At 37.6% G+C, this 23,344-nt stretch overlaps 1 protein-coding gene across 3 annotated transcripts in view; it reads left to right on the top strand.

The window, feature by feature from the left end:
* Positions 1 to 21,091, top strand: part of adamts14 (ADAM metallopeptidase with thrombospondin type 1 motif, 14) — a 103,428-nt gene extending 82,337 nt beyond the window's left edge. For all 3 annotated transcript variants that reach the window (XM_073918961.1, XM_017358603.4, XM_073918962.1), the window contains 10 exons: positions 4,162 to 4,295; positions 4,497 to 4,620; positions 6,663 to 6,743; positions 8,562 to 8,725; positions 12,171 to 12,336; positions 12,522 to 12,654; positions 12,787 to 12,994; positions 17,646 to 17,775; positions 17,972 to 18,067; positions 19,966 to 21,091. In XM_073918961.1, coding sequence (XP_073775062.1) covers positions 4,162 to 4,295; positions 4,497 to 4,620; positions 6,663 to 6,743; positions 8,562 to 8,725; positions 12,171 to 12,336; positions 12,522 to 12,654; positions 12,787 to 12,994; positions 17,646 to 17,775; positions 17,972 to 18,067; positions 19,966 to 20,306 — 1,577 coding nt within the window. In that variant the 3' untranslated portion in view covers positions 20,307 to 21,091. The remainder of the gene's footprint in view (positions 1 to 4,161; positions 4,296 to 4,496; positions 4,621 to 6,662; positions 6,744 to 8,561; positions 8,726 to 12,170; positions 12,337 to 12,521; positions 12,655 to 12,786; positions 12,995 to 17,645; positions 17,776 to 17,971; positions 18,068 to 19,965) is intronic.
* Positions 21,092 to 23,344: the final 2,253 nt, after the last annotated feature.

The raw sequence follows: 23,344 nt of genomic DNA, 5'->3' as shown, positions 1-23,344 counted from the left end.
CTAAATAAATAAATATACATATATACAGTTAAAGTCAGAATTATTCGCCCCCCTTTTAATTTTCTTTTTAAATATTTCCCAAATGATGTTAAACAGAGCAAGGAAATTTTTACAGTATTTCCTATAATATTTTTTCTTCTGGAGAAAGTCTTATTTGCTTTATTTCGGCTAGAATAAAAGCAGTTTTTAATTGTTTAAACACCATTTTAAGGTCAAAAATATTAGCCCCTCTAAGCTATATATTTTTATGATAGTCTCCAGAACAAACCATCATCATACAATGACTTGCCTAATTAACCTAACCTGCCTAGTTAACCTAATTAACCTAGTGAAGCCTTTAAATGTCACTTTAAGCTGAATAGAAGTGTCTTTAAGAATATATAGTCTAATAATATGTGAATAGAAATTAATTATTAAAATTCTTCAATTATTAAAACTATTATAATTAGAAGTGTGTTAAAAAAAATCCCTGTTAAACAGAAATTAGGGGGGAAAAAAACAGGGGTCGAATAATTCTGACTTATATAATTCTGACTATATATATATATATATATATATATATATATATATATATATATATATATATATATATATATATATATATATATATATATTTACTAAAAAGAATATCTATAATTATAAATAAATAACGGGCAGTTCATTCTGTTGTGGCTACCCCAGATTAATAAAGGGACTAAGCCAAAATGAAAATGAATGAATGAAAAATAAATAAATAACAGTATAATTGTTATTATACAATTATTATTCTAAATAAATAACAGAAACTGGAAAAGTAACTGGAAAAATAACGTAAAGACGCAACTGGAGTGATGCTAAGATAATTTTATGACATCTTTTGCATGAATATAAATTTTATTAGAATGAAACTCTATAGACAGTTCAATAGAATACAAAAGATGTTTTATAGAATAATCTGTTGTGTTTTGTCTTAGACCCGCCTCATGGCTGAGCATTAGGTTTATTAAGTCTTACCTCCCTGACTCACCATCTCTCCTTTTTGTTTCATACAATAAATCTATCAGGAGCCATGCTTAGCAGGAGTGTCAAAATTATTTGTTTGTCTCAATCTGCATTGTATCTGCATATCATTTACTATGCAGACACGGACAATTCAGTATGGGTTCAGTATTAATCATAACCAGTTATTATGTACTGACGTCAATATGCGTTGTGTCGCCGTAGTTTACTAAGGCGAGGGAGGCAGGCGCAAGTATTTACAGCGCTCCAACTACTTAAAAACGCAGAAACTGTGCACAATTCCACTGCGTGTGTTTTTGCTGGACAGTCTTTCACTGACACTTACAGCAGAAGCCCCTATTTCACTGCGATTGAGAAAATAAAAATGAACTCCATTTCTTTCTCTCTCTCTCACTATGGCCCATTTGACCTGCTGCCATGACTTTTCTTCACTTCTCGGATGTTACAGCGATACTTCTGGATACAGACACGAGCGTGTGTCTGCAGAGTTTTCTCCATCATATCTATCATGGATTAGCTGTGATTGCTGCTGCCGTATCAGTCATCTGTGAAGAGTGCCAGCGCGTAAGAGCCAATCGCAGCCCTTTCTGTTGAGCCAATCAGAGAGGTGTAAGAAAGAACTTGCCAGACAAGACTCAGAAAGCGAGCGGGATATTTATAATTGTTTATTTGCTATAGTTGCTTGTGTTGTTTAAAGATACAGTTTATATATCTGACTGTTTGTATTAAAGGACAAACTTGTATTACAAATAGCTTATAAATATATTTATATATTTTAATACAAGAATTGCTGTGCTGTAAAGAAAATATAAAACTGCGTATGAAAAGCATCGTCAATGCACTGAGATATTGAATTGAACTGAATCGATGGCATGATAATCGTAACCGAACCGTGAGACCAGTGTAGGTTCACACCTCTAATGTTTAGTCTCAGTATGTCACCTTCATGTTATTTAAACTTTGTTTTGTCGACTTGCAAAACTCACTGCGTGCCGACATCTCCACATAAAAGACTGTTACGCCGGTTTCACAACACATGAGCACCGCCGCTATTTTTTCAGTGTGCATGTTCACAACCGGGACTTGCACCAAGAGCAGAGGAGCGGTGTATGAGGCGCGCGGGTATGTTTTTTTTCTGCGCACATGCTCAGTTTGATTTTTGATGAAACTACGTGAAGTTTATTTATAAACTAGTTTCGAGAGGATCACTTACGATTGACACGGCTGGCCCCGAGTGAAGCTTACAGTATGTACGAACCAGCAATCAGATGATTCCTAACTCAGTATAAATAACCAAAGCATCTTACCTTTAGCAGGGCTCGAAATTAACTTTCTTACTTGGTAGCTCCGGTGCTTCCAACCTGAAATATTTAGGAGCACCAGAAAAGATTTAGGAGCACCCACCTAAAATGAATGAGCACCGCTGCAAGTTGTATATTAAGGGATTTATTGTGTTTGAAAACAACATCAATTAGGACTAACAAAACCCAGAAGCAACTATCTAACGAATGCTGTGATGACTTAATATATGTGCAAAATGAAAGTTGAATAATTATAAAATATTAATGATGACGATGATGACAGTAATACTAATAATGAATTATATTTATCATCATCATGCTGCCTTGAATGTGCTTTAATGTAAGTTATCTGCTATGTAAAGTCCTGCTGTTACTTTATGAAAAATAAATTGATGGTTTGCATCAAACACAAATGAAGCATTGCAGTAAGAGATATTTATTTTGTGCTATTGTTTTTATATGCACGTCAATTTAATAAATAATAGTTATGCAACAAAACAAACATAATAATATAATAAATCATTCAATTCAATGCTGAAAGCTGCAAAGCAGTCATCAGTAATTAAATAGAAAAATAATATACAGCTCAAGAAAGAACGGAGAAAAGAAAGAAGGAAAAGTCTCACTTATAAAAGTTTTGGTTTGGGTTTGTGTCGTTTTAATGCTCAGCCTTGTTACGCGCTGAATTACATCTTTCTGTGTTTGCGGGAAAGCATGCGAGTCAGCCGGCCCAATATATGAGGAGGAGCAGAGCAGGATTCTCCCGATGACCACCTGCGCAATACTGTTCTCTGTTATAAGCCGCGTCAGTTTAAACTCAGTAAAGGCGAGCTTCTTTGGCTATGGTGTTTTAGCGGACATTTGCGCTGTTGCAGCCTGATCTCACGAGGAAACGTGAGAAAAAGTTATGAATTGCCGTGAGATTGTGTTGGCTAAACACGCAGTGCATTCAGTGTACTTTTCACTCTTCAGCCGTTTGCATTCCCCGCGGTCACAAAAGCTCCCTCCCTGTCATCTGACAGCGGAAAGTCTTGAGTGATTGACAGCTAATATGAACCAATATAGCCGCAGGGAAGAGCGATTTTACCACGTTTTTAGAAAACACCAAAACAGGTCGCACTACAACTATTATATGCAGTCGCACGAATGCTCCCAATATATATTATGAGGTCGCATAGCTTAAATTTCGGGCGCATATGCATCCAAAATGGTACGTCTTAAAGAATCCCCCCTTCCACCCCCTCTCCTCCTCTTTTTCCTCTATAGGGCAGCACGGCGGCCCAGTGGCTAGCACTGTGGCCTCACAGCCAGAATGCCTCTGGTTCTCTCTAACCGGCCAGTTGGCATTTCTGTCTGGAGTTCATGTTCTCCCCATGCTGGCGTGGGTTTTCCCCAAGTCCTCCAGTTTCCTCCAACAGTCCAAAACATGAGACAAATAAATTGACTAAACCAAATCAGCACAATGGTCAAATTCTCCTGAGCTCAAACCCCCCTCTCGCCCTGCAAACGGGAGGGAGCCCCAGGCTCAAGGATCTCATGATCTCAGGGCTCTCTCCCGGGATAGCATGCCAAACTAGCTCATTACTAATCATCAGCTAGGTGTGAACTCTTGAAATTGTTTTCATAAGTGTGTTCGGTTGCTGAGAATAATGTTGTTATTCTGGGATTACCATTCTTAATAAATACACTTGCATATAAAGTAGATCGTATTTGAAAGCATTTACTGGGGCTGATTTTCACTGGGGCACGTGCCCTAGTAAATGGGGTCTAGCGACACCCCTGGTTATCGCAATATATTCAGATGTGTGCTGTTGTTGTGTTTGTGATTATATCATAGAGGTTGTGTGTGTGTGTGTTTCAGAGGCTCATAAGTGTGAGCTCAGCTGCCGCTCTAAAGAAACAGGTGAAATCGTCTTCATGAATCAGGTGATGCACGACGGGACACGCTGCAGTTACACAGACCCGTTCAGCGTGTGTGCCAGAGGAGAATGCCTGGTAAGAGCGACAATAGACACACACACACACACACACACACACACACACGTTCTCTCACACTCATACAGATATACATACACATAAATAGGTATGGTGACAGGCCTAGCTACAGCTGAATTTGTCTGCATGAATTCAAACACAAGTTAATTGTGTAAAACACAAAGTGATGTTTTTACTGATTGTGATCTGTGTCTCTGTCAGCATGTGGGCTGTGATAAAGAGGTGGGATCCTACAAACAGGAGGATAAATGTGGAGTGTGTGAAGGAGACAACTCACACTGCCGTACTGTCAAGCTCACACTCACCAAAACACCCAAGAAGACAGGTAACACGCGTGCACACACACACACACACACACACACACACACACACACACACACACACACACACACACTGAACACACACTGAACACACACTGAAGGACAAACCTGAGCACACCAAATACAGCTGCATTATTTATTAGTCAGTCATTATAAACACACACACACACATACACAGATCTGCACAATACTGTTCATTAAATACTAAAATAAATAAAAAACTAAATTAAAAATTAGTTAGTTATATACAGTACACACACACACACACACACACACACACACACACACACACACGTAAATGGTTGGCCCTCTTGTGAATTTGTATGTATTTTTTTGTATTTTTCAGGAAGATTTCTCTTTATATTATATATATTATATTATAGTATAGTATTGTATTTTATATTATTTTAAATTATATTATATTATTTTATATTATATTATATTATATTATATTATAGTATTTTATATTATTTTAAATTATATTATATTATTTTATATTATATTATATTATATTATAGTATTTTATATTATTTTAAATTATATTATATTATTTTATATTATATTATATTATAGTATTTTATATTATTTTAAATTATATTATATTATATTATATTATAGTATTTTATATTATTTTAAATTATATTATATTATAATAATATTATATTATATTATAATTATATTATATTATATTATTTTACATTATATTATATGATATGATATTATATTATAATTATATTATATTATATTATAATATTATAATAATTATAATATAATTATATTATATTATGGGTGAGCTAAATTGTCCATAGTGTATGAGTGTGAATAAGTGTGTATTGTATTTATTTCCCAGAGATGGGTTGCAGCTGGAAGGGCATCTGCTGCGTTAAACATATGCTGGATAAGTTGGCGGTTCATTCTGCTGTGGCGACTTCAAATTAATAAAGGGACTAAGCTGAAAAGAAAATGAATGAATATTATATTTATATTATATATATATTATTTTATATTCTATTATATCATTTTATATTATATTAAATTGTATTGTATTATATTATATTATATTATATATTTTTATTCCTTTTATCCCTCTTTAGCACATATATTATCTGTAAAGCTACAAAATTCCTTCAATCAAGAGCAGTACGTAATTTTGTCCTTTTTTAGGTTTGATGGATAATAATAATAATAATAATAAACACAGTTGGCAGCAGGGATGTACAGTAGTGCTCTGTGCCTTTATAAGCCAAACTGATCCGTTTATGGTTTTACTTTCACACGTCACTTCATTCTCAACTCTTCCTGTTCAGTTATGATTGCAGCAGTCTCTCGTAACCAGAGCTCAGACTGACAGCTGAAGGTCTGGGTGCTTTGAATGGTCAAGCCCCGCCCACTATGTTATATGACTGATAGGTTAGCCAACCAGTCATGTCTTGTTTTCTGCCATATTTTGGGTAGTACAATTGCCCTCAAATTAACAGTCCAAGATGCAACTCTGCATCATTCATTCACAAACGTGCACTAATATTAGAAATGACCTCTCCACAAAACAGAATATAGCAGATTATCTGGAGGGTTTCACTGCCAATAGAAAAAAGAAAAACCAGAATGTAAGCATACCTGCATGTTTGTTGACATCTAGGGTTGATTTATGTAGTGAATATTGCATACTTTTAATAATCCAGCGTTTTAGTCAAATTAATAAATGCTCCCAGATGAATGTGCAGGCGGTAAATCACAGATTCATCAATGTCTCTGAAAGTTATTTATGAGCGTTGTTGTCAATATAAACTTTTTTGTCTGCTCAGACTTGTTTCTATGTGGGCTGATTAAGAAAATCCTGTATATTTAAACTATCAGAGGACGACTGAAGATCTGCAGTAGTTTTTCCAGGAAAGTGTGCCATATGCATCAGCCGTTTCTGAAAGGGGCTGAGAAATGACGCAATAATCATTTGATCACAATGAATGATTTTTTCATCATCATAGGAGGCTGACATATATTTCTGATGAATTGCACAGCCCTAAATCAAGTCTGCTGTTGTTTTCAGGGCTGCTGAAGATGTTTGATATTCCTGCGGGCGCTCGGCACATGGTGATCGAGGAGAACGACACCTCTCCGCATGTAATCGGTAAGTTTGTGGATCTGCACGAGGAATCGATGCTTTTCTCCACAGCTGCAAACTCAGAAACGCTGGATCCATTTGAGACCAATTACTGGCTTCCCATCATGCTCCCTGGGCCCGCTCAGGTTCCCTAGCATCTCCCAGCTCGGCTTAATATGGTTTTGTTTTTCTGTCTTTCGCTTTTTTTATTGTGTTTCTTTGGTTTTTAAATCCCAAAGCTGTTGTTCGTCTCCTGCTGAGAGCCCCATATACTCTCTGAGATGAAAATATGTGTGTGAATGTGAAGCACCAAGAGCTTGATTTCAACATCATATGCGAGCAGATGTTGTTCACACTACTGTTAGTATCGGTGTACAAAATAAATAAATAAATAAACAAATAAAAGATAGATATTACATGAAAAATACACACTTTACAATAAGTTATATTAGTTAATGCATTTACAATAAGTTTTATTAGTTAGTTAATGCATTTACCAACATTAACTAATTATGAACAGTACTTGTACAGTATTTATTAATCATAGTTCAATATTGTCTAATGCATTATTAACATCCAAATTCAAGCTTGTTAACATTAATGCACCGTGAGTTAACATGAACTAACAATAAACAACTGTATTTTCATTATCTAATGTTAATTAACATGAATAAATACAGTAATCAATGTACTGTTCATTGTTTGTTCATGTTAGTGAATACATTAACTAGGGATGCTCCGATCAGGATTTTTGCAGCTGATATCGAGTACCAATTCTGCTGCTTCAAACTTCATAATGCCTAAAGCACATTTTTCCTCTAATGGATATGATACTGAAGTGGAGATTTCTCCTTAGCTAAGAAAATAAATGAAGGATGTTGCATTTTATCCCTTAAATGAGTCTCTTATAACCATTTAGTGTGGACTTATAATAGTCAGACGCAGGTTTACAGAAAATAATACATAAAACATGTCCAAAAAATGGTAAGACATGACCAACAGTGCAGGTGGGTGAGGGGGATGGAGTGGGGGAGCGATCACAAACTGAAGAGGGAGAAGGGGAGGGGAAGGGACGGGACGGGGGGGTTGAATAGAAAATTGCATACACAAATCCTTTACACAAACTAAAATGTAAAATTATTACAAATAAAACGGTGGCTCAGTGGTTAGCACAGTGGTAAGCTGCCTCACAGCAAGACGGTCGCTGGTTCAAGTCCCGACTGGGTCAGTTGGTGTTTCTGTGTGGAGTTTGCATGTTCTCCCCATGTTGGCGTGGGTTTCCTCCGGTTGCTCTTGTTTCCCCCACAGTCCAAACACATGCGCTATAGGGGAATTGGTGAACTAAACTGGCTGTAGTGTGTTTGTGTGTGTGTTTGTGTGTGTGTGTCTGTGTGAATGAGAGTGTATGGGCATTTCCCAGTACTGGGTTGCGGCTGAAAGGGCATCCGCTGCGTAAAATATATGCTGGATAAGTTGGTGGTTCATTCCGCTGTGTGCAATTCCTGATTAATAAGGGACTAAGCCGAAGGGAAATGAATGAATGAATGAATGTTAAAAGACTTTTGTTCAGTTAAATAAAGTTAAATATAAATTTTAGATAAGAACTGAAGGAAAATACAGAAAAACAAAATTAATAGGATTTAGAAATATTTAATATAACAAATATTAAAATTTAAAACGTAAAGTACTAAAACTACTATTCTAGCTGAAGCCCTAGAAATAAAAAAAGCTTTAAACCCGAGTTGAAGGGATTTTCTGCAGTAATTCTGAGCTTAAGTTGTATTGAGCTCATAATATTCCTCTAAAGCCGCTTCTTCCTCTTCTATTCATTCTTGTGCTCCTCAGCCGTCAAAAATCAGGTCACTGGAAGTTTCATCTTGAACGCCAAGGGAGAAGAAATCACGTCTAAGAGCTTCATAGAGAATGGCCAGGAGTGGGAATATTCAGTGACTGATGGGAGGGAAACACTGAAGTGTGTCGGACCGCTGCATGAAGCCATCGTGGTGCTGGTAAGAGAAAGCAAACACACACTGCTGGACTGACTCACTCTTGAATTATGGGTACATTTTAAGCATTTTCCATTCATTTCCTTAAACTGGAATGATATGCAACTTAAATGTGATGGGAGCATTTTATGTGGACAGCAGCAGAGTTGATGATAACAGTTTATGGTGACAGAGTTGACGATAACAGTTGACGGTGACAGCGTTGACGATAACAGTTGATGGTGACAGCGTTGACGATAACAGTTGATGGTGACAGTTGATGGTGACAGAGTTGACGATAACAGTTGATGGTGACAGAGTTGACGATAACAGTTGATGGTGACAGAGTTGACGATAACAGTTGATGGTGACACAGTTGACGATAACAGTTGATGGTGACAGAGTTGACGATAACAGTTGATGGTGACAGAGTTGACAATAACAGTTGATGGTGACAGAGTTGACTATAACAATTGACGGTGACAGCGTTGACGATAACAGTTGATGGTGACAGTTGATGGTGACAGTTGATGGTGACAGAGTTGACGATAACAGTTGATGGTGACAGAGTTGACTATAACAGTTGACGGTGACAGCGTTGACGATAACAGTTGATGGTGACAGTTGATGGTGACAGTTGATGGTGACAGAGTTGACGATAACAGTTGATGGTGACAGAGTTGACTATAACAGTTGATGGTGACACAGTTGACGATAACAGTTGATGGTGACACAGTTGACGATAACAGTTGATGGTGACAGAGTTGACGATAACAGTTGATGGTGACAGAGTTGACTATAACAGTTGATGGTGACAGTTGATGGTGACAGCGTTGACGATAACAGTTGATGGTGACAGAGTTGACTATAACAGTTGACGGTGACAGCGTTGACGATAACAGTTGATGGTGACAGAGTTGACAATAACAGTTGATGGTGACAGAGTTGACGATAACAGTTGATGGTGACACAGTTGACGATAACAGTTGATGGTGACACAGTTGACGATAACAGTTGATGGTGACAGAGTTGACAATAACAGTTTAATTGTGACAGAGTTGACGATAACAGTTGATGGTGACAGAGTTGACAATAACAGTTGATGGTGACAGAGTTGACGATAACAGTTGATGGTGACAGAGTTGACAATAACAGTTGATGGTGACAGAGTTGACGATAACAGTTGATGGTGACACAGTTGACGATAACAGTTGATGGTGACAGAGTTGACGATAACAGTTGATGGTGACACAGTTGACGATAACAGTTGACGATAACAGTTGATGGTGACAGTTGATGGTGACAGTTGATGGTGACAGAGTTGACTATAACAGTTGACGGTGACAGCGTTGACGATAACAGTTGATGGTGACAGAGTTGACGATAACAGTTGATGGTGACAGAGTTGACGATAACAGTTGATGGTGACAGAGTTGACTATAACAGTTGATGGTGACAGAGTTGACGATAACAGTTGATGGTGACAGTTGATGGTGACAAAGTTGACGATAACAGTTGACGGTGACAGCGTTGACGATAACAGTTGATGGTGACAAAGTTGACGATAACAGTTGACGGTGACAGCGTTGACGATAACAGTTGATGGTGACGGTTGACGGTGACAGCGTTGACGATAACAGTTGATGGTGACGGTTGACGGTGACAGCGTTGACGATAACAGCTGATGGTGACGGTTGACAGAGTTGACGATAACAGTTGATGGTGACAGTTGATGGTGACAGAGTTGACGATAACAGTTGATGGTGACATGATGACAGAGTTGACCATAACAATTTGTGGTGTCAGAGTCAACAATAGCAAGTTGACTGTGACAGAGTTGATGATAATGGTTGACAATGTCAGAGTTGACAGTCACAGAGTTGACAAAGATAAATAATAAAGTTCATTTATAGTCTTTGGTGTAACCCAATAAAACAGTAACGTACCAGAGTCGACGGTATCATAGTTAAAGGTGCAGTAGGTGATGGTCTTCAGAAACAATTTTAGTTGTGCAGGTTGAAAGTCTCTTCACAGTCCAATAGTAATGATTAAAGTAAATGATCTGAATGTATTTATATGTATTTTTATATACTGGGTAAGGCATAAAACTAAAAAATGTTTAGCAAATTAAATAGAGTCGGACTGACCTCTCTCATAATTCCAATAAGTAACTCTAACTGTCAGTCAACAAATGCAGATTTGGGCTTTTGCGCATCTCTGTTCATGCAGATCCGCTATTAGCATGTGCATGCCTGCCGTGCGTGCACGTCTAGATGAGCGACACGTGCACGCAAGACTCACAGTTGCGACAAAATCAAATGCTGAATTGAAACTTTTTAAACTCCTGAATCAGTATTGGAGTTAGTTTTGCATGCTGGAGGAAGGATGACACCACGCCATGGCTGAAGTATTTCTGTTAGAGAGGTCATGTTCTGTTTTAAAGCTATATTAGTCACACAGAGCTGATGTAGAGTGTATTGTGTTATGAATGGGTTCTGCACAGACGTGTTGTTCAGCCACTGAAATCTCCCGGTGGAAGCTAGATGTGACTGTTTTTAGTTTACAGCATCGATGATGTAGATTTATATTCAGTTTAACAACAAAACATCAGTAAGAAAAACGCTATTCCGCCTAGCCTGCTTACTGAGCTGAAGTTGCTTTATATTCACATCGGGTCATTTCTGAACAATGACAGTCTGTGACGCGCTCCCGATATTGTTTACTGCTGCTCTGAGTATTCAGTCTGAAATAGCATGCAAGTGTGGCTTAGTAATAAGTGAAATTCCCACACGCCGCCGACCAACCACCACATACACTTCTAACTGGCCAATGAACTGGGTTGTCTGCTGTTGTGTCACGGTGGGCGTGCTTGTGATTTCAAGAGGCGTGGCTCTGAAACACAAGCTGCATCCCAAATGACACACTATACACTATGCACTCATGCACTATGTACTTATGCACTTACACACTCAACAGCATGGTACATGTATGTAGTGTTGTCCCAAATGGCACACTAATGTTTTTTTTACTAAGCGGAAATTAGAATAGTGCATAAGTATGTGATTTGGGCTGCAGCTACAGTCTCTCCTTGCCGTCCAAAGCTAATATGCTATCCGATTAGCATTTTGTCAGATCACCGACTGCACCTTTAAAGATAACAGAGTTAACTGAGTTTTTTCACCATTTTGTCTTTTACCTCCAGATGCTAACCTCAATCCAGGCTCCAAATGCCATGTCTAAAACACTATTTAATGCATTTTCATCTATTATAGTTTTTAGAAAGTGAATGAGAAATTGACTGAAACATCACAGTATCAAGTTGACACATAATTAATTAACTATTGGCGAATTAATGTCAGGAGAATAAGGTTATAGCATCATTTTTCATAGTAAATCAGCGATTTAAAAAAAAAAAACACAATCCTGTCGTGCTTTCAGATAGTGATGTTGAATTTGTGTGTCTGAGCAGGTCGTCCCGCAGGCCGAGGACACCAAGATCAGTCTGAGCTACAAATATATAATTCATGAAGATCTGCTGCCGGTCATCACTAATAATAACGTCCTGCTGGCCGAGCTGGACACCTACGAGTGGGCATTGAAGAGCTGGTCACAGTGCTCCAAAACCTGCGGCGGAGGTGTGTTATTACACTTATTATATATTATATTATGTAATGTATAAGATATAAGCAGCAATTGCAGGAAAACAAATCATTTATTTAATTAAATGCATGGTAAGATTAAGAGACATAATAGAAAAATCATCATATTTCCAGTCTTTTTGTCTGCTTGTCGCTGCTAACACCCTGTGTGTGTACTCCAGGTGTTCAGTACACCAAATACGGCTGTCGGAGGAAAAGTGACGCGCGTTTGGTGCACAGGAACTTCTGTGAGGTCAACAAGAAGCCCAAACCCATCCGCAAACGCTGCAACACCAACAGCTGCAGCCAGCCATTGTGAGTCGTGTGTGTGTGTGTGTGTGTGTGTGTGTGTGTGTGTGTGTGTGTGTGTGTGTGTGTGTGTGTGTGTGTGTGTGTGTGTGTAACAGTCTACTGTATATAACTGTGTGTGTGTGTGTGTGTGTGTAGGTGGGTGCTGGAGGAGTGGGGTGCGTGCAGTAAGTCGTGTGGTACTCAGGGTTTCCAGACTCGTGTGGTTCAGTGTATGCAGCCGCTGCACAACAACACCAACAGAGCGGTTCATGCCAAATACTGCACTGAGGAGAAACCACTGACACGCAGAGCCTGCAACGCCAGCGCATGCCCATCACAGTGGAGGACCGGCGCATGGTCACAGGTCAGAACACACACGTACACACATACAGTTATATTATAAATCACACACATTCACACAGACACACATACACAGACAGTCACACTCACCGGCCACTTTATTAGGTACACCTGTCCAACTGCTCGTTAATGCAAATTTCTAATCTGCCAATAACATGGCAGCAACTCAATGCATTTAGGCATGTGGACATGATCAAGATGATCTGCTGCAGTTCAGAGTGAGCATCAGAATGGGGAAGAAAGGGGATTTAAGTGGCATGGTTGTTGCTGCCAGACGGGCTGCTCTGAGTATTTCAGAAACTCCTGATCTACTGGGATTTTCACACACAACCATCTCTAGGGTTTACAGAGAATGCTCCGACAAAGAGGAAATATCCAGTGAGCGGCAGTTCTGTGGGCGCAAATGCCTTGTTGAGGTCAGAGGAGAATGGCCAGACTGGTTCCAGCTGATAGAAAGGCAACAGTAACTCAAATAAGCACTCGTTACAACCGAGCTCTGCAGAAGAGCATCTCTGAACACACAACACGTCCAACCTTGAGGCGGATGGGCTACAGCAGCAGAAGAGCACACCGGGTGCCGCTCCTGTCAGCTAAGAACAGGAAACTGAGGCTACAATTCACACAGACTCACCAAAACTGGACAATAGAAGATTGGAGAAACGTTGCTGCTCTGATGAGTCTCCATTTCTGCTGACACATTCGGATGCTCAGCTCACAATTTGGCCTCAACAACATGAAAGCATGGATCATCCTGCCTTGTATCAGCGGTTCAGGCTGGTGGTGGTGGTGTAATGGTGTGGGGGAGATTTTCTTTGGGTCCATTAGTACCAATTGAGCATCAACGCCACAGCCTACCTGAGTATTGCTGCTGACCATGTCCATCCCTTTATGAGCACAGTGTCTCCATCTTCTGATGGCTACTTCCAGCAGGATAACGCAGCATGTCATAAAGCTCAATCATCTCAGACTGGTTTCTTGAACATGATGATGAGTTCACTGCACTCAAATGGCCTCCACAGTCACCAGAGCTTAATCCAATAGAGCAGCTTTGGGATGTGGTGGAACGGGAGATTGGCATCATGGATGTGCAGCCGACAAATCTGCAGCAACTGTGTGATGCTATCATGTCAATATGGAGCAAAATCTCTGAGGAATATTTCCAGTAGCTTGTTAAATCTCTGCCACCAAGGATTAAGGCAGTTCTGAATGCAAAAGGGGTCCAACCTGGTCCCACTGTGTACCTAATAAAGTGGCCAGTGAGTAAATTTTAAATCACACACACAACTCACAACATCACAGCAAACAGAGAGGAGTGTTTGAGCTTCCTGAAAAATAAATAAACATTTTTCCTACAGTGTTAAAAAAATATTTCTGAGTTTCTGCATTGAATTTCACCTAATTATCAATTAAAACATCACAATTTCGACTTGTTTTTTAGTTGTTCTTTCCCTTAAGAAATGATACGAGTGAATTTTAAAAGATGATGAGAGCGGGTTGTCTAAAAGAAAATCAGATACAGTCAGAAAATCAGTGTAAATGCAGCCTTAGTTAGTTAAAACACTAGTGAAAATGCTGGATGTGTTATTTTGTGTATGACTCGCTTCTGTTTTTATAACAAAAGAAGTCTTTACGGACAGAAGAAAAAGCTGTTCTGAAGCACGTGTTGCTGCCTAAAGACTATTTTTGCAAACGGTGAAAGAAATGTGAAGAATTAAGCGAGCTGAAAGAGGGTTTCTGCTGTCATTTCTGTGTAATCTGGCTCTGCAGACGAGTGTGTGAGGTGTAATGGTGTGTAAGTGCAGCACAGTGTTGAGTCTTCACTGCTGTTCTCCTTCATACACACTCAATCATCTGCTTAATATTCATCTAAGAGCAGGAGAACGACGGTTCATTAGTAAAACAAACAGATGAAGAATCGACTGTCTACACACTGACGGCTGCATGACACACACACACACTGACCACTGCAGTGACACACACATACACACATGCACACACATTGACGGCAAAATTTACACACACTAATTGCAACACAGACACACACACAAACACACTTATGGCAACAGTAACATGCACACACACTGACGACTGCAGTCACACACAAACACTCAATGATGACAACATTGACATAGACGCACACACACACACTGATACACAGCAACATGGACACAAACTGATGGCTGCAGTGACAAAGACAAACACACACACACACACACACACACACTGACGGCTGCAGTGACACACACACATGCACACCCACTGACGGCAACATTCATAAACACTCATAAACACAATCACACCACAACACACACACACACACACACACACACACACAGACAAGTGTTTATATATATACACACATACACAAATTTATACATAGACACATAGTTACACACTGTTATAAGCACACACATTTCACAGTTTACACACGTGCACAATCTCTCACACAGACACTCTCTCACTCACACTCATATACACACACGCACAATACACACTCTCTCTCTCTCTCTCTCTCTCTCTGACACTCACATACATCACATTCAGCAGCAGTGTTGGGGAAATGACTTAATGTCAATAACTACTAATTGCAAAGTGTTGTATTTAAATTAGTTTTATAATTACGATGTCTACAAAACAATTTAACTATTCATTAAAGAATTTAATTATTTCAACCAATACTACTGAAATCCCTGTAAATCTCCGTGCAGACAGACAATAGAAATAAAGTCTTCTAATTCTTCAGCTTACAGTGTAAAATAGCCTTTAGTTTATTTACCAATTTATTATTACGTTTCTCTTGCAGTTTTATTTTATTTAAATTATATTTTACATGAAATACTAAATTCTTACAATATTTAGTTTCATTGTATTTGTAACCATACACCTGCTAGGAATAAATAACAGGCATTCTTTTATGAAGATAATCATTTACAAAATTGACTAATTGATGAATTCATTGTTTCTGGAATTATTCTGCAGATATATTTACTCATTACTTTGTAAATCATTATATAGGTAATGTAACACATTATTTAAAAAATAACACATTTAATTTAACTTAACACCTTGCTTTTCTTTAAAAAGTAAAGCGTCGGCCACACTGCACTTTTCTCCCCATAGACTTCCATTCATCTGCATGCGAATGTGGCAGACTGAAAAACACAAGCTCGTGCGACACGTTTCACATGTCTCTGCGTTAAGGCTCCTACACATCGGGACTCTTTTCGTTTGCGTTTATCGTCAGCGTTTTTTAAAAAGTAGCAAAAAAGTAACACATTTCTCAAAAAAATAACTAACACACTCAGTTACTTTGAATAACACAGAAGTAATGTAACAAATTAATCACAAAATAATTAATTTAATTAGTTACTTTGTAAAGAAGCAACAAAAATATTGTCACACATTACTCATAAAATAACTAACACACTCAGGGCTTTACATTAACACCCGCCAAGACAGCCATTCCCACTAGCCACTTTGGCTGGTTGGAAATAATTTTTACATTGTAGTTTTCTTAAAGCAGGGTTCGACTATAAGGATGGCCCAATATGCATGCAAACTGAAAAAAAGAAGCAGCACGACTGACTGACAAAAATAACTGTTCGCGCGAGCAAAAGCAGGTGAATACCTTATGAGAGGATGATTACTCACACGCACGATTGATGTGATGCACGCGACTGTTAAAAAGCGCATGTGCACTCCCGTTTACTTGCGCAAAACAACCGTGTGTAGAGGAAGCACAGCTGGTGCGATCAGTTCTCTTTGAAATAGACTAGACAAGACAAAAAGCGACGCTCGTGTAAGCAGGAAACCTTTTGTAATCAGCAGCAGCGGTCACTGCTTTCGTTTGAATTATTCTCAGGCACGTGATCCTTTGATTTTCACTCGTGGTATGTTTTACCCTCTTTCTTTTGCTTACAGTTATTTTGTTAATATAGTTTAATTATGATCCTTTGCAAATAACATTGCTTTAATATGAGATTAACTCCTCATTTATGTGTAGTAACCGCTGATCTGGCACCTTTAGCCAGGACAGAGTACTGTGCATGTTTTAGATACATGACAATAGATCTTTTTAAACTGTTTAAGTTTTGTCATGGAAAAAAGTGCATGTATACAGCTATATATTTGCTTATTTTGACACATTTAAAATGTGTGGCTAAGAAATAATTATGTCTTTTGGGTGTGGTCAGAGATATCCTTCATTTTGAGCCCTAAAAAAAAGTCATGTGAAATAAAAACCAATTGCGATGCGACACAACCCATTTGCTCATGCACAGTGAGCAAGCTCACACATAACACACAAACAGTGAAATAAACGAGGAGGCATGTGGACAACACAACATCTAAATCAAGTCATTTTAGCATGCTAGAGTCACATTTATTAATACAAAATGTATATTCCAAGCAACAAAATTGTGGCTGGTGAAAATGGAAAGTGGCTAGTAATGTTGGAAATCTACTAGCCACAGTGGCTGGTGATCAAACAAGTTACTGTCAAGCCCTGAACACACTTAAATACTCTTTTAAACATCATGCAAAAGTAATGTAACAAATTGCTTAAAAAATAACATATTAATGCGTTTAGTTTCATTTTAAAGTAGTCACATAATATTAACATTGCGTTTTTGTGTGTGTGTTGTGTGTGTATGCAGTGTTCAGTCAGCTGTGGTGAAGGGATCCGGCAGCGGCAGGTGATCTGCAGACCCGCTGACAGCAGTTCAGCTCCATGTGACGCAAATAAGCCTGAAAATGTGTCCATCTGCAGACTTCAACCCTGCGCAGGTAAACACACATTAACAATATTTTTTAATCTGTAATTTAGGTAATCAGTTCTCATTTTAGAATCTTTTTATTTGTATATTGGTTATTTTAGCAGAAGCATTTATATTATCTGTGCCCAAAATACTGCACCGTGACGTTCTGTCTGGCAGGAAGTGGGCTTTTGTGTGATTTACCTATTCATTTTTTTCTCTCGCAGGAGCGCCGACTCTGCCGAGCCCCACTAATGTTTCTCTGGATAATTCCACCACTGAGGAAGAGAAGCTTCCGGAAAACACCCTGGATAAAATGTCCAGTAAGTGACAGTGAAGCAGCTCAGTGTTTATTGATTTATTTTTATTTCTGCACACATCATATACAGAGACGACACGGTGGCTCAGTGGTTAGCACTGTGCCCTAAAGCAAGAAGGTCTCTGGTTCGAGTCCCGGCTGGGTCAGTTGACGTTTCTGTGTGGAGGTTGCATGTTCTTCCTGTGTTGTCGTGGGTTTCCTCCAGGGGCTTCGGTTTCCTCCACAGTCCAAAGACATGTGGTATAGTGAAATCGATGAACTAAATAGTGTCTGTGAATGAGTGTGTATGGGTATTTCCCAGTAGTATGTTGTGGCTGGAAGGGCATCCGCTGTGTAAAACATATGCTGGATATGTTGGCGGTTCATTCCGCTGTGGCGACCTCTGATGAATAAAAGCACTAAGCTGAAGGAAAATGAATGAATGACTGATTTAATTTGTGCTTTCCTTTATGAGCTTTTAATGAGTTATTTTCTTGAAAAACAGATTCATTCATTTTCTTGTCGGCTTAGTCCCTTTATTAATCTAGGGTCGCCACAGCGGAATGAACCGCCAACTTATCCAGCACATTTTTATGCAGCGGATGCCCTTCCAGTCGCAACCCATCTCTGGGAAACATCCACACACACTCATTCACACTCATACACTAAAGACAATTTAGCCTACCCAATTCACCTGTACCGCATGTCTTTGGACTGTGGGGGAAACCGGAGCACCCAGAGGAAACCCACGCGGATGCAGGGAGAACATGCAAACTCCACACAGAAGCGCCAACTGAGCCGAGGCTCAAACCAGCAATCTTCTTGCTGTGAGGCGACAGCATACCTACTGCGCCACTGCATCTGAAAAACATATATTTTCTTTCATTTAAAGAGTTTATTCTAAATTTTTTTTCCAAAATTTTCCTTTTTTTTTTAGCAATTTTCTCAGCATTTTAGTCATTTTTCTTGAAGTTTAAGTTTTTTCTTTGCAAAATTATTGTATTTTTTCTCACAATAGTTATTTTCAAAAAGTTTTTTTAATAAAATTTTTGTTTATTAAAAAAAATGAGCAAGTTTTTAGTCAAGCAATGACCTTTTATGAGTTTATGCCCAATTTTAATGAGGATTTCTTAAAAAAATAATGACTTTTCTCTGCATTTTATTCTTCACATTGGTTTGACGTTTTTCCTCCACATTCTATTGAAAGTTTTTAATATATGAAGTTTCACAAACTCATTTTGAGAGGAGCACGTGATAAGATTGACTGCAGCTGGTCTCTCATCTACAGTCAGTAGTTAGCCAATCAGATTAATCCAAACTCACTATAAGTAGCCTGACAAAAATGACTCCCTTATCTTCATTACTAAAGAAACCCCCCATCCACCCCTTCTCCCCCTTTCCTCCTTTACCACGGGGAGCTCTCGAGAACCACCTGACCTCGTTCTCCCCTTACATGCTCTATTAGCCAGGCGAGTTAAACAAAAGACATTGAATAACTGAATAAGTACCTGACCTACAGTAATATATGTATTTTATAAAATAATACAACACTTACATTTTGTCTTGAGATTTAACGAGTTTATTCTCAACATTTTACCCAAATTTAACCTAAAAACAACTTTTATAATTTTTGCAAAATAGGAACTTTTGTATTTTACAATTAAATAAAAAAGGAACTTAATAATCACAATTAAACAGTTTAACAATAGAAATAAAATAACAATTAATTTATATATATTCTTGATTTTATATATAAAATGCAAATGTATTTATGCGTAATATTTGCCGTAGAAAAATGTTTGAATGATTGAGTTTATTTACTTATATAAATAGTTAACTTATACAATAACAATACAATAATAATACATTCAACTGTAAAATATAATAATAATAATAATAATTCCTGTGTGTGTGTGTCCGCAGATGAGCCGTGTCTGGGCGATAAGTCGATTTTCTGCCAGATGGAGGTTTTGGCGCGTTATTGCTCTATCCCTGGCTATCAGAAGCTCTGCTGCGAATCCTGCAACCGGAAGATGAGTTTCAGTACGGTTTCTCCAGATCTGCATCCGCCATTCTCCTGGCTCCCGGACTTCACTTTCCCGCCTCTGACTCCCTCTGGTACGGATTCGCCGCAGTATTCGACGTCTTCAAATGTCTATTCTTCAACCGCGGCGTCAGAGAGCCGAACGCAAACCTTCAGTTACACGGATTCTCAAAAACACAACGACACCTCAGAAACGAACAGCAGCTCGACGCTCACATGAGCTCACAGACTGCATTTCCCACAATCCTCTGCAAAGCAAACGGTGCTGTCGTTCTGACGTGTTGTTTTGGACACGCGTGTTTTCGGTGTTATTTTGAGTCTCATTTTTCTACACATTTAACACAGTTTTCAATAATGTGTACGCTACTTTGAAGTAACTAAATGTGTTAGTTACTTTTTCAGAAAAAAGTAATGCTACGTTACTTTTAAAAAGTAGCTAAATGTATTAGAGTTTTTTAGAAATCTATTGCATTACATTTTGTGTTACATTACTTAAAAAGTAACAAAATTTTAGTTATTTTTGAGTAATATGTCATGCTGTGTTCACACCAGACGCGGCACGTGCGGATAAATTGCGTTATTTGTGTGTAAATAGACGTGTGAACATTTTAAGTTTACTCACTCACTGCCGGGTCAAATTCACTTCTCAATAGATGCAGATTTCGCATTATGTGCAGGGCTTCTGTCTGCCCAGAGACTCTAGCTTCCTTGCTAAATGGCGAACATGGATTTTTTTTTAAGATAATAGCTGTGTTTATGTGTTTTAGGAAGGCTGAAAAACAGCATAGATTTGTTCGGCGCCGTGTCTGAGTCCACTAGATCCATTCAGAGGTGCAGCCACTCCTCCAGAAACTGTACCTGGATGATGGAAGATTTGAGCTGTGCTTCAGACTGAACCGAGCCCAGTTTATTGAGCTGTTGTACAGTGTCGGCAAGAGGATTTCCCCTTGGGACACTAACAGCAGGCGCTACATCATAATCACGGCCCTACAAGAGCAAGCTCCTGATTGGTTAACGCAGCACGTATGTGAAGTTTAGACTTTCCAACTTGAGCGAAATGTGCAGTACGCACGAACGTTAAGTGTGTAACTCACAAAACGCTCAATGCGTGCCGCTCAATTCACACGAAATGCGCCGCAGGATGTCTATTTGCATCTTTAAGTCTCATTTGCATTGACTTAACATGTAAATCACTTGCTCTTGATGCTTCATCTGCGTCTGGTGTGAACGGAGCATTATGTTTTGCATTACTTTGAACAAGTAACTGTTACTTACTAATGCATTCATCATGACACCTCAGACACTCACATGAGCACAAAAACTGCATTTCCCAGAATCCTCTGCAAAACGGTGCTGTCGTTCTGACTTGTTGTTTTAGACATGCATGTTTCGTCGGGTGTTATTTTGAATCTGTGGCGGTGTTGGGGAAAATTACTTTTAAAAGTAATGCATTACTATCAAGCACTATTTTTAATAAGTGACTACATGCTTTAGTTTCTTTTTTAGTTATGTGTCATGTTACTTTTTTAAAAAGTAACTAAACGTGTTATTTATTTTATGTGTACTGTATATATTATGTTACTTTTGCGTTACCTTCAAGTCACTAAATATGCTGGTTGTTTTTTTTAAAAGTAATGTGACGATACTTTTGCTACTTTTAAAAAGTAACTAAATGTGTTCAGAGTTTTAGTAATGTGTTGCGTTTCTTTTGTGTAACATTACTCTAATGAGTAGCTAAATGCAATATGTAGTTATTTTTGAGTAATGGGTTACATTACTGTTGCGTTAATATTAAAAAGTAAATTAATGTGTTATTTTTAGTAATACGTTACTTTTGCGTTGCTTTAAAGTAACTGTTTTTTAAATGCATCACTAAAGCAAAAGTAACATGATATAACTTAAACAGATACTTGTGTTACTTTTAAAAAGTAACTAAATATGTTAGTTATTTTTGAGTAATATGTGACGTTTTCTTTGCATTACTTAAAAAGTAACTGTTGATGCATTAGTAAAGCAAAAGTAACAACATTACTTAAACAGTAAATAACAGTTAGCTAATTTTTAATATTACATTACTGTTGCAATACTTTTAGAAAGTAACAATGTTACTTTTTGAATAGTTACAATAATGTTACTTCTCTTCAAAAGTAACTGAATGTGTGACTTTTTAGGTAATGTTACTTTACGTTTGCGCTACTTCCTTAAAAAGTATCTTAACCTGTTAGTTTTTTTATGAGTAATGTTACTTTTGTGTTAGAGAAAAGTTATGTTCTGTTACTTTAAAAAGTAGCTAAATGTTTTAATGTTTTTGTTATGCATTGTTACTTTTTGTGTAACATTACATAACAAAAGTAACTAAATGTTACATTACTTTTACGATACTATAAGCTACTAAAAGCAAACACATTGTTTTTTTTTTGAATTTGTTACATTACTTTTGCTTAACTTTAAAAAAGTAACTGTTACTTATTGCATCACTAACGGAAAAATAACAGAACATTACTTAAACAGTTACGTTACTTTTGTTATTTTTAAAAAGTAGCTAAATGTGTTAATGTTTTTGTTATGCATTGTTACTTTTGTGTAACATTACTTTTCTCAAATATAACTAACGCATTGTTACTTTTGTAATGTTACATTAATTTTACGATACTATTAAAAAGTAAATACATGTTATTTTTTAGTAATATGTTACATTACTTTTGCTTAACTTTATAAAAGTAACTGTTACTTAATGCATTACTAACGGAAAAGTAACAGAACATTACTTAAGCAGTTACGTTACTTTTGCTACTTTTAAAAAGTAATTAAATGTGTTAGGTTTTTGAGTAATTAGTTACATTACTTTTGCATTCATTAAAGTAACTGTTACTTAATGCCTTTGTAAAGCAAAAGTAACGTAAGATTACTTAAACAGTAAATAAGTTAGATGTTTTTTCATATTATCATTGCATTACTTTTGTAAAGTAACAATGTTTGTTACTTTTTGAATAGTTACAGTCAGTTTCTGCTACTTTTCAAACGTACCTGAATGTGTTACTTTTTAAGTAATGTTACTTTATGTTTGCGTTATTGCTTTAAAAGTAACATTTAGGTCATTTTTTAAGTAAAGTTTTAGTAATGTGTTGTTACTTCTGCATTACTTTTAATGTAGCGAACAGGTTTAGTTACTTTTATAAAGTAATGTTTCATTACTTTTTGCGTTAAAAAGTAACTGAATATTTATTGAAAGAGAGTGTAACAACGTAAAAGTAAATA

The sequence above is a fragment of the Danio rerio genome, chromosome 12 (genome assembly GCF_049306965.1).
Source record: "Danio rerio strain Tuebingen ecotype United States chromosome 12, GRCz12tu, whole genome shotgun sequence".
In the NCBI taxonomy this organism is placed as follows: domain Eukaryota; kingdom Metazoa; phylum Chordata; class Actinopteri; order Cypriniformes; family Danionidae; genus Danio; species Danio rerio.
Note: the sequence above shows the minus strand (reverse complement) of the source record. Positions and strands in the feature narration are given on the sequence as shown.